The sequence below is a fragment of the Petromyzon marinus genome, chromosome 28, assembly GCF_048934315.1.
Source record: "Petromyzon marinus isolate PM22_M1 ecotype Great Lakes invasive population chromosome 28, UKy_Petmar_22M1.pri1.0, whole genome shotgun sequence".
In the NCBI taxonomy this organism is placed as follows: Eukaryota; Metazoa; Chordata; class Hyperoartia; order Petromyzontiformes; family Petromyzontidae; genus Petromyzon; species Petromyzon marinus.
In genome coordinates, this window is record NC_133694.1 from 8,172,737 (window position 1) to 8,185,036 (window position 12,300).

The following is a 12,300-nucleotide window of genomic DNA, read 5'->3' on the forward strand; positions in this document are numbered from 1 at the left end:
AGCAAAAGGACGTGGTGTGTAAAAGTCCGATCACAGACCACGCAGCGCTCCATCCGTGAGATATCGTCCCTCCGTGAGCCTTTTGCGCACAGTTCTAAATACGGAACCAGTCTGCGCGCCACGTCGAGACGGTGAGAAATAGTGTGCGCAGAATCATCTGCCGATCGACCCGTACCGGCGTTACACGTACGCCACCACACACGGGAGGGCCCCTTGCGTTCAAGACTCACGGCTACATTTTACTCCACCCCCCCCCATACCATTGCGGAAACAATTTACCACGGTGTACCTATTTTACCCCTTGATCAAGAGGCAACTACATCAGATGAACCAAAAGGTTGCAACGAACCTCCTCAAATTATAATACATCGATCATCATTAAACATTTTTTTTTTTACTGAAGACTGTGTATACGGACGGCTATGTGGGGTGGCGGTCGCGGGATGGTTATTGCAACGCGCTATGAACTCGGCGACCTAAGTTGGATTCCCAACCAAAGCCAATGTTAGCCGTGAGTGATATACGAACTGAACCCGAGCTTCCTGTAAGTTGACTCAGCCTCCGTTTAGTGCCTGGTGTGGCGTGTGTAAATAGCAGCACTGCTAAAACTGGAAATTCACACTTTGCATCTCCATACGGTCCAACAACCCCCATGACCTGACATGACACGGGGGTGGTCTTTATTCAGCAGTGGGTTAATGAATAAAAGGCCGTAAAAATTCCAAAACAGATTCACATCAAAGTGCACATCCACACATTTACACTGTGATTGCAGGCAACTCAAAACCAGGTTTGAAACGTAACAATGATTACGCATTCGGTATCGCGACATACATTAGTGTGTGGGAAGATAATGTCCTCCCTTAAACGTATATATGTTAGGTAACTGTGTTTTAAAACGAAACTTGAATGACCCAGTGCGAGGCAGACTTATTACCATATCTCTGTCGCGTATTTCTCCACAAATGACAAATTAACTAAAGGTATCCCGCTCATGAACCCCATTCTCATTTGTGACTCCATTTCCAGTATGATTTAGCCTGATAATAATTTCCAGTAGAATTCTTCTTTACAGACTGAAAATAATGAGAGTGGAACTTCTCACGCATACTGAGCGCCAAACACACGCGCGCGCACACAGCAATGGCAACGTGGCACTGTGTAAGTAATTAGATACAGTTGAATTGTAATGCATAAGTCATGATAATTTGCTTACACAGAAAACGCCTCAGTAGGTTTCAGGCGGCTGTGCCAATTCTTTTCTGAGTATTTGCGTGTGCAAGGGGAATTCGCAGTGTCTATGGAAAACCCACACACCGTCGTCATCATCATCATCATCGTAATCATCATACTGATACTATTGAATTATTCAAAGATATTTATATGTTTGTCTTTCCCATTTATAACTCAAAAACTAACAGTAGTACCGTGATGAGTAAATACACCCACGATCAGTAAACACCATTTCCTCTTCTAAAAATGACAAAGTTTGTTTCTCGAGAGGCCATGACCCTACCCTGGACGGTGGGCATAAATATTTTAAGGCGAGAACCAACAACACTTTGGCGGCCAACGGCGAGTTCCAAAGCTCAATAAGCGTTGAGAGAACGTCAGCGTTTGCGCCAACACAGTGCCTGTGTAGAGAAAGCGAAGAGAGAGAGAGAGAGTAGGAATTGCGTGCCATTCGGAAGGCGTACATCGCGATGAAGAGATGACAACCATGGGCACGGCTGCCGGTAGCGAGAGGGCACTCGAGCCAGAACTAGAGACTCAAACTCACTGGTTCCGGCATCGCCGGCCCGGGCACTTGGTGCAGTTGCAGCGCCTGCACACTGGACAGCGATGCCCCCCGTACGTAACAACGTTTGACAACTCACCTTCTCCTAAACGACATTCAGTGTTGCACTCCGCCTATGTTAAGCTTACAAGAGTCACGATATGCGAGCCCTAAGTGTTAGTTTGTTGGACACTTTAGTGCGCGCAATGCTTATCGGCTCATTGGAGCTTAGTGCCGTGCTTCCTCACTACGTGAGTGCTTCGATTCTTGTGTGAGGCGCAGGCAGTGAGTAAGTACCGTACCGGTTATACGCGTTGGCTGCTCTGACAAGTGACGGTGCCGTCACACACAAAGTGCTTGTCGCAAATGAGTCACGATACCTCGCTGATCTCGTCACGGAGCATAAACAATCACGCGAACTCCGGCCGTCCTCGCTACGGCGGCGGCGGCTTTTGGCTAGAACGTCGAACAAAGACGGTGGTCACCGCATCGCACGTCTGGAACGCTCTTCCTTCCGATATGAGGAAGTCACCGGAGCTAAGCGCTTTGAAATCATCATCTAGATTTGACAAACGAATCTCTCGAGAACCGATTTTTTTGTGTTTAGTTTGTTGTCCTTCACGCGCACCTCCGATTAGCGCGGTTGGCTACGTACGGCGCGAAAGAAGTTCAACGTGCACACACACACACCGCCACAGTTCGACCACCGGTGAGGCGCGACATCGGGTATCTGTGCCGAGCTGTGGCGGCTATGTACGTGGCCTGTAATCCCAGCGCTGTGGAGGCGGGGGTTGGTGGATCACACAAATCTCGTGTGAAACTCCCTTCGCGTCGGCTCTGAGCAAGCGCCATACCCTGGTTTACACGCAAAGTTTCGGACTAATGTCACCTGTTCGTTCTGTACGGGATAGAGTGTTGCACCCTCGCACGTGTGAATTTTGTCCAATCTGCTCCGGTTTCCTCTCGCATGCATAGAAACTCATTAATTGTTAAACAAATCTTAATATGTAGAGGACTGCAGAACTTTGGGCAATCGTTGGAGAGCACCATCTCACGGCCTTGCCGCAGCCCTTCCAGTTTGTCTGCGGATCCTCAGCGATTGTGAGATGCAAATTGCGCGAACAACGACGCAACATATATGAAACTCAACATGATCATCACTATCATTAGCAGGCGATGATGATGCTCAAATCGTGCCACCTGTCGCTATAGCAGCCGTGACAGTGGTGATGTGCGAACATATTCTTCTGTTCCTTGCCCTGCGCTTGATTAAAAGAAAAAACACATTTGTATTTGACCAGGCAAAGTCCACTGAGCTATGTAGTTCTTCATCGGAAGCGACCTCGCCACAGAATTAAAGCTCAACGAAGTGGCTTATCCACGTGGAAATGTCTAGCAGGCCAAATACTCCAAAACGCACGCAGCTAAACGTGCAGGGAAACACCCGGAGGGACCCGTAGAAAAATCCACGCGACCAAGGAGAGAGAGAGAGAGCGAGAGACGCAAACTCCAAATATAGAATCTTGATTTGAAGCTTTCGTGACTGCAGGAATCCATACTCTTTGGTTCTTTCGGCAAAGTCACGTAGTTAGGAATACAATAAAATACGACGTTTCGATCGCGACACAAGCAATCTTCATCAGGTGGAACAACCACGGCAAGAAAATGCAGGGCGTCGTCAGGGTCTGGATGGAGACCCACGAGGGAGACCATCGGCAAGTGCCCCGTCCCCCCCCCACTCCCGTGGGCGAGGCAGTTGACATCTCCCCACCGTGGCACCCCTCCGCTCCGCAGCTCTACCTGCGGAGCGACAACGACCAGGCGGTGGTGGAGATCTGCGTCACGCGCGTCACGTCCGCCCTGCGCGAGACGCGCTCCGTGGAGCGGCACGCGCCGGCGCTCGCGTCACTGTGGGGCGCCTGCCTCGAGCGGGCGCTCGCGCACGAGCCCCGCGGGGACTCGCCACACGCCAAGGTGGCCGCGGACATCACCAGCTGCGTACTGCAGGTGTGGGTCGTCGTCATCATGATCGTCGTGATCATCATCGTCACCACCGAACATCATCGTCATCATCATCATCATCATCACCACGAGTCATCATCATCATCACCACTACCACCGTCATCATCATCACCACCACCACCGTCATCATCACCACCATCATCATCATCACCGTTATCACCAGCTGCGTCCTGCAGGTGTGGATCGTCGTCATTATTATCATCATCATCACCACCACCGTCATCATCATCACCACCACCATCACCACCATCACCATCATCATCACCGTTATCATCATCATCATCATCACCACCAACACCACCGTCATCATCATCATTACCGTTATCATCATCATCGTCACCACCATCACCAAATCATCATCATCACCGTTATCACCATCATCACCATCACCAAATCATCATCATCATCACCGTTATCACCAGCTGCATCCTGCAGGTGCGGAGCCTGCGGGTGTGGTGCAGAGACGTCATCATCATCATCATCATCACCAGATCCACCACCATCATCACCATCACCATTATCATCACCACCACCAACATTATCATCACCGTCATCATCATCATCATCACCAGATCCACCACCACCACCATCATCACCATCACCATTATCATCACCACCACCACCACCAACATTATCATCACCGTCATCATCATCATCATCACCAGATCCACCACCATCATCACCATCACCATTATCATCACCACCACCAACATTATCATCACCGTCATCATCATCATCACCAGATCCACCACCACCATCATCACCATCACCATTATCATCACCACCACCACCAACATTATCATCACCGTCATCATCGTCATCATAACCGTCATCATCACCATCTGTATCTTGCAGGTGCGGTGCTGTGGTTGTGGTTCAGAGACGTCATCATCCTCTTCATCGTCATTGTTACCATAACTACCATTATCATCATCATCATCACCACATCCACCACCATCATCACCACCACCATTACCATCATCACCACATCCACCATCATCATAACCACCACCATTACCATCATCACCACATCCACCATCATCATCACCACCACCATTATCATCATCACCACATCCACCACCATCATCACCACCACCATTACCATCATCACCACATCCACCACCATCATCACCACCACTATTACCATCATCACCACATCCACCATCATCATAACCACCACCACCATTATCATCATCATCATCATCACCACATCCACCATCATCATAACCACCACCATTATCATCATCACCACATCCACCACCATCATCACCACCACCATTATCATCACCACCACCATACCATCATCATCACCACAGTCATCACCAGCATCGCTGGTCTGTGCGTCCAGGTACTGCTGGGGTTGATTGGTAGACAACATATGTTTGTGTACATCATCATTATCATCATCACTGTCATCATCAGCATTGTCGGTCTCTTTGTGCAGACACTGCTTTTTACACGCAGTAATATCTCGATGTGTATGCTTTACAAGACCCTACTACCAAGTTCCCCTATTAATTTCCCATAATTTGTCGTGCATTTGATATAGCTGCATTCATACTAATTGCATCCCACAATGCTGTACACTAATTATGTACGAGGGCCACATCCTATTTAGAGCAACTACCAAGCAAATGAAAACGCTCAGAAAAAGACAAAAATTAATAAACAAATCAATAAATAGTACAAAAACAAAAGAAGTTACCACAACAGAGAAAATTGGTCCATTAAAAGTCTCAACTTCCCAGACCACAATCCCAACGTCTCACACAAGCCAGGAAACATTCCAAGAAGGGGCGGTGAACTCTACTTTCTGCCCAGATCACCACGTCTCTCTTTATTCATGTTATGTTACCAGGTAAGGCCCACTGAGCTGTATAGCTCTTTTTCAGAAGTGGACCTGGCTACAAATGATAGCTCAACGAAGTGGCTTATCATCATGTGTAAATGTATTGCAGCCAAATGCTCTAAACGCGTGTTTATAAATGTGGAGAGAAAAACCGTAGGACCCGGAGAAAAAATTCACGTGACCACGGGGAGAGAAAACAAGCAAACTCCAAATATACAGCAGGTGTCACGGTCGGGATCGAACCCACGACTCCCTGCATACCAGGCGAGGTAGTTAACATCTCGCTACCGTGGTGCCCCTTATATTCTATCTTAGCTTCTGCACCACAACGCAGCCATCGCCCTGCTGATGCATCATCCTTCCTGAACTTTTCCCAAGATTGCATTTATCACAATGATCGATAGAACTGAAGACTGAACACTCCCCTGTCACGAACATCTTTTTATCGTAAGCCAGTCCGACACTGCCATGGGCATTTGAACACGGCTCTAGCCAATGAAAGTAAATTCCTCCCAACACATACTCTCCAATTCCCCCGTGCTCTTAGATGTCTCCAAACTACGTGTCTTGACAATCTGTCACGTGTCTTCTCTGTCAAAGAGTGCCGTGTTTAAAATAAATTCCCATTGCATTTTCATGATCTATGGTTGGCCGGCCAGATTTCTTAAATCAAACATCTCCTCACTTGTGTTTCCTGCTATAGCATTCCTCAATCCGCTGTCTCCTATTCTCCACGTAACTTTGCCGGGTGGCTCTCAAAGGACATTCTTCAATTTACCTTTTTTGTCAAATATTTTTACTAGCTATCCTTTAAAAAAAAAACAACTTGGTGACTTTTCCCGAGTCCTTCGAGATATTATTTTACTTCCAAGCCAATCTTTACGATGCCATGAAAAATCCGCAAATACTCCACGCAACAACGTTCAAGTGAATCTGTAGTGAAGACATCACAATTTTTCACACGCTCAAACGAGCAGAGTGTGCTTGTTTTTGCTCGTGATCCAATACCCACGTTGGAAGTTCTACATTCTCATGGCAGGGGACGATTCTTCCCATGATAACACACTGCTGCCTGTCCAAAAAGTCAAGTGACAGTCAGAGTGTCTCCATTCAGCCCACATGAGTGGAACAAATGCGTGGAAGAAGATTCAGCCGTTAATTCGTATTCATGGACCTGAGCCATTACTATGGCAGGAGCCAGTCTCTATATACAGTATAATAATCACAAAGTGGTATGTATTTTACTGACACCTGTAGAGATGATGGGCTCGGTTACCGTCACGCCTTAACTTTAAAAGTAATCGTCTAATGTAAATGTACAATATTTCGTTCACGAAATTATTTTTTGTGTTAATTTATCTTGAGCCAGCAGCCAAAAATTGACCTCATCAGGACTTCCAGAGTACACGCGGGCCCGACATTTCTCATTCTCTAAGCCAGACGCACGTGCAGTGCACGGAAGGATAGCCCACATAGCTCTCTCTATGTGGACACCGCGAGAATAAGGACCTCTCTGCGTGTGGAATTACTTGCCAGCTCTCTTACCGTGATAAATCTCCAGCTGCCCGCTCTGCTTGTGTCAACGGGCGAATTTTTTTTTAAAACCCACGTCGGCATGGCCCCAGCAGGAAAGGCAATGGGAATGATCATCTGCTCAAGGCTCTGTGTGTGCTCGACAGGAAAGCTCTTGCCGCCGGATAACAGGGAAGTGGTGCAGCCCTGCAATTGCTTGATCGCACCACTGCTGGAGGAAAGGGCTTCTCTTAAGGAGAGTTCTAGAGGGTATTTGGTCTACTCTTCACATGCTGGACAGACGTGTTGGAATAAGTGGGGGTACGCACACTGTATCCCACCACACACGACCAGCTGATCGCTGGGTGGACAGAGGCTGTGCCGGACGACTGAATCGAACTGGCGACCTCTGGATTGTAAGTCCAGTGTGCTTACAATTTCACCGTGGATTATAATCGGAGCTAAAACAGTGGTAATTGGAGCGGACAGCAATGAGTGACCTTGTTCTCAGAGCATTATGGGTAAGCGCATTCCTAAGCAGAACTGCGCTCTGTCTCCGCATGTAAACGGGAACGAATTTTGCATTGAATGTGGTCCCCATAGTTTCGATAGAGTGCTCTTGCCAATAACCCCTGGGAATCCAGCAGCATTTGTTGAACAAGCCTGACTACGGATGACACCCAGAAGGTCGAAACTGGTCCAGAGTTTGTTTGCTTTAATACATTCTGCTGGATGATATTGGTCTTGAAAGCCAACATATGTTTATATATATACATATTTTTGGTATATGGAGACACGCCAAGAATGTGTCTGAGAGGGTGGCCTCTGAGGAAATGGAGCGATGTAACTGGCTCGTGTGCAGGTGCTGGTTGTGTTGTTGTCTCGTGGAACTATGAGAGGTGCTGGTGACTTGAAGAGGCCTTCATCCAGCAGTGGATTGACCATGGCTGATGATCATGATGATGTGGAGACACAGAATGGAGTTTTTGTTTGATTTCACCATGTTTTTGGTTCTTTAATATACCTTGGAGCCACAGGCCCTATGGGTCTGCTGGACTCAGCAGCATGGAGTCTGTTGTGTCTAGGAGATATCTATAACCGGATTGTCAGACACTAGAGACCTATTTTTTCTGAACGTAAATTCTCATCAATTCTAATCTTTATCTTTCTGGTTACAAAGCCTACGACTGAATTGCTTTTGACCTACACTTCCTTAGAGACACAAAACCGAAAACTATTTTACAGTTTTTAAGTTTTAAATGATTGTACAGCAACACATGCATTACGTCATTTATGTCAGTATGATTTCTGATGCAATAATAATAGCACAAATAATACTGGGCATATTCTTAGCTCTTTCGGTAAAGTCACGTTGAAGGGAAACAATAAAATAATAAAATATATATAAAACAATAAAAATTCTCACGACGTTTCGACCATAACACAAACGGTCATCATCAGGTGTGATGACCGTATTTTATTATTTTATTGTTTCCCTTCAACGTGACTTTACCGAAAGAGCTAAGAATATGAATTACTGCAGTCACGAAAACTTTAAATCAAAATTTAATACTGGGCATGTTGCATCAAGATAGATATATCAACACATAAAAAACCCTCAAATATTGATTTCACGATACTATTTCAATATCAGTGATAATATTTATGATACAATGAATTCACTGCCTTTGTTTGTTTCCTAATTGCCAATAGAGTCCTTTGTTGTGGCGCTGCTGGATTAGGGCCACCCCTCCTGGGCCATGGATTCAGTCGATCATACTTCCCCCCCTCACGCTTGGACAATGCGGATTATTTTTGGTGAAGGTGGGGAGAGTAAATGTCAGAGCATAGAAGTACAGGATAACAAGGCCCTCACCCAGCAGTGGATTGGCTGTAAACGCATGCGTACAACATAGCACGTGTGCACTCTAACGCATTGCAGTCTATCTCTGCTGCTTTATGGGCAGCAACGGACATTGAGCCAGGGGGCATCGATCCCCACCAAAGACATTGTCCCAACGTGGCCCCCTCTTTCAGCAGCAAAGCAGGGGTGTGGAAATACACGATAAAAAAAAACCCAGCGGGCCTCTGGAGTAATTTATTGTTGGGTCTCTCTGTCCTGGGAAAGGGTCCACGATCCCATTACAAGTTTTTTTTTGGGCACGGGAAGGTCACGTGACCTTGGATAAACTTGGCGTAAACAATAGTGGGGGGGGGAGGGGTTGTGAGGAGTTGAAATGGCTGGGAAATGTTTGGGGCTTGCATAGGGCAACAGCAAGGAGAGGAGTGAGTGGGGTAAGTGGGTCAGGCGATGGCTTTGAGTCACGAAGACAAATGCATAGCGTGTGTAATGAATGGGTCATGTTTTAATGTCCGTAATACAGTTTTTTTTTTTGGGGGGGGGGTTTAGATCGCGTAAATATAAATGCGTCGTAAACTCCACCACCACCACCACGTGACACAGCCAATTAGTAAGGCTTGTCACGTGAACACAATATGCCAATTAGCGATTACTTCAGCACATCGGCGCGATGGCCAGTAAGGCGACGCGACGCGTTTACAATTCGAGCCCGACGTTTCGCCCGGTGATTACAACAAGCTGCTTCATCAGGCGATTCGCCAGCATTGTGAAGAGGCCTTCCTCGCTTCCTTCCAGTCTCCGGCAGAGCAAGATGATGGCATCACGGCGAACACGTAGTAAGAGTGCATCGCTCACAAAGTGCATTCGTGTCCCGGTCTGGATTATACATGGCGAGGGTGACCCCCCCCCCCCCGCTCAACGTTATTTACTGCAGGGTTACAGCTCGGCTCACCAGAGGTTGACCAATAAACTCTGGGAAATAAATATTGGTCTACCCCCCCCTCCTCCCCCCCCTCTCCAACACATTCGTCAATAACACTGCGACCTTTAAATGAAAAAAAATATATAATAATATCACATCAGGCAACGCTACGGGTAATGATCGTTCATCGTAGCAGAGAGATAACGAAGAAGAATCGTTGTCGAAAACATTGCATATCGTATATGTGTTTTTTTATCCCTTTCAGGGCAGTGTTATTTTGCCTGTGCTGTATCACAAACATCTATCTCTTGCATAAGCGTGTAGGGCAGAGCTTTTCATAGCCATGCTGACCAGGGCCACTGGGAGGTCAGCGTGTGCTGAAAGCAAAAGTAATGCATTGCAATGAGCGCTCAGCTGGTATTGCGAGGTTTTCACAAAGTAAACGGTGAAGATGATTAATTTGAATCGATGGTATTAGACAAACATCTGTCATCCTTCCAATGCGAACGTCACAAATACAACGCGCAAAACATACACGTTTTACTGCTGTGAAAATCAGTTAAGGCTGAACTGATGTATATTGACTATAAAATGAGTGGATATATTGCTCAAATGTCTACTTTATTGGGGCGTTAAAGTTGTGAAATCAATTTAATTATCATAAAACTATCATAGCACCCGTGAAACTAATGGAACACCGATTAAACTGATGATGTCAATAGCCTCTATATGGCTCAGAGTTTGTAAGTGGATAGTTTAAATTAGCCACAAACTGTTTCAATACAAGCTTGTGTGAAAACCAGGGCGGAGCGGTGACGCAGTGGTTAGAACACTGCGTCATGAAAGCGCTAAAGTTGAGGGCGCTTTGTTTCCTCTCACACAGCTTAAAGGTCGTGATCTGAACGTGGCTCTTTCACTCCAGCGCTGTCCTACCAGACAGTCTCGTCCCTTCACCTGATGAAGGCCGCTTGTGTTGTGGCCGAAACGTCGTGAGAATCTTATTGTGTTATTTTATTTTATCAATTTATTATTTTATTCTCATTCTACGTGACTTTACCGAAAGAACCAAAGAACATTTCCACGTGATAAGCCACTTCGTTGAGCTATCATTTGTAGCCAGGTCCACTTCTGACAACGAGCTATACAGCTCAGTGGGCCTTACCTGGTCAAATTAAAATAAGAGCGACGTGGTTATTCGAGCACAGCACATACAGCGAGAGACCAGAGAGAAAGAGGCACTAAACATCATGGGGCCTGATGAGAATTACGTAACAAAAAATTCCGATGGGCAGTTTTTGAATAAGCACATGCTTAGTGATGTAATATTCCCTATTGAGTACCAATAAAGTACGAAAAAAATACATTTATATTCCCACTATTATAAAAAAAAATTGCTGGCACAGTGTATTGTGAGAACGTTTATTCTTGTGAGGACAAACAAGCTGCAACCCCCTGACAGTGCATTCCTGGGCCCAATCACCAATTGAATAAAATACATTTCGTTAAATAATTAATTAGTGTCATGTTTACGTCACCAGGGATGTTGTCCGATCTCATCAGAGCTCAGAGCCTCGGCAGCGTTGAGGCCTCACCAGAAGGATGTCGTTATAAGAATTCATTACCGGGTTCCGCCGAAATTTGAGGTTGACCAAGTCATATACTTGAGCCTTCCCAGATACTCCGTTTGTCCTCCCACATGCCAAACACAAAGTAAATAGAACTGACGAAACATCCCAATTCAGGACCCACTGGAAAAGGGAACTTTAGACGCATGAAGGCTTTCCTGGGTAAATTACATTATAATTGTCTAATTGTTACATTAAAGCGTTACGTGTTTTGGCGAGGCTGCTGTGGCTTGCGATCCGGAGGCCGCCGGTTCAATCTCCTGGCAAGGCACCTGCAAGAATGGTGCAAGTTTATTTTTAAATCTCCCACGCCTCTGTCTTTATCCAGCAGATTAAACAGGTACACTAGAGTCAGTCGGTCGGCAGGTCCTGTGTGTGGGGGGGGGATAAAGTGTGGATACTTCGATCTCTTCCAAGAAATCTGGCTAGCGTGGAAGAGTAGGCCAAAATCTCCACCCTCTTTAGGGGTTCCCAAAGAGCTCCGTCTAGAACCAAGCGCTACGGCCTGCAGCGACGCGAGCAAGCGCTTTCAGGGCTGCACCTTTTTTTGAAAACTATTTTTTCACGCGTTAATCTCCACGGAATGCATAACATCACTTGACATATTTTGGCTTGGCATATTATGCATTCGTCTCGGAACTGATTAATCGGCTTCCTCGGCATGACCTAAGCATGTACGGCAATTTGAGCCATTAATCAGTTACCGTGATGTATTTAATTGCCCCACGCTGC

The 12,300-nt window shown here is 46.3% G+C and overlaps 1 protein-coding gene across 5 annotated transcripts in view; it reads left to right on the forward strand.

Moving 5' to 3' along the window:
• Positions 1-12,300, forward strand: part of VEPH1 (ventricular zone expressed PH domain containing 1) — a 176,138-nt gene that overhangs the window by 42,336 nt on the left and 121,502 nt on the right. For 4 of the 5 annotated variants that reach the window (XM_032962312.2, XM_032962309.2, XM_032962313.2 and 1 more), the window contains exon 3: positions 3,572-3,784. The exons of the other annotated variant lie outside the window; for it this stretch is intronic. In XM_032962312.2, the coding sequence (XP_032818203.2) occupies positions 3,572-3,784 (213 nt within the window). The remainder of the gene's footprint in view (positions 1-3,571; positions 3,785-12,300) is intronic. 5 annotated transcript variants of the gene reach the window in all.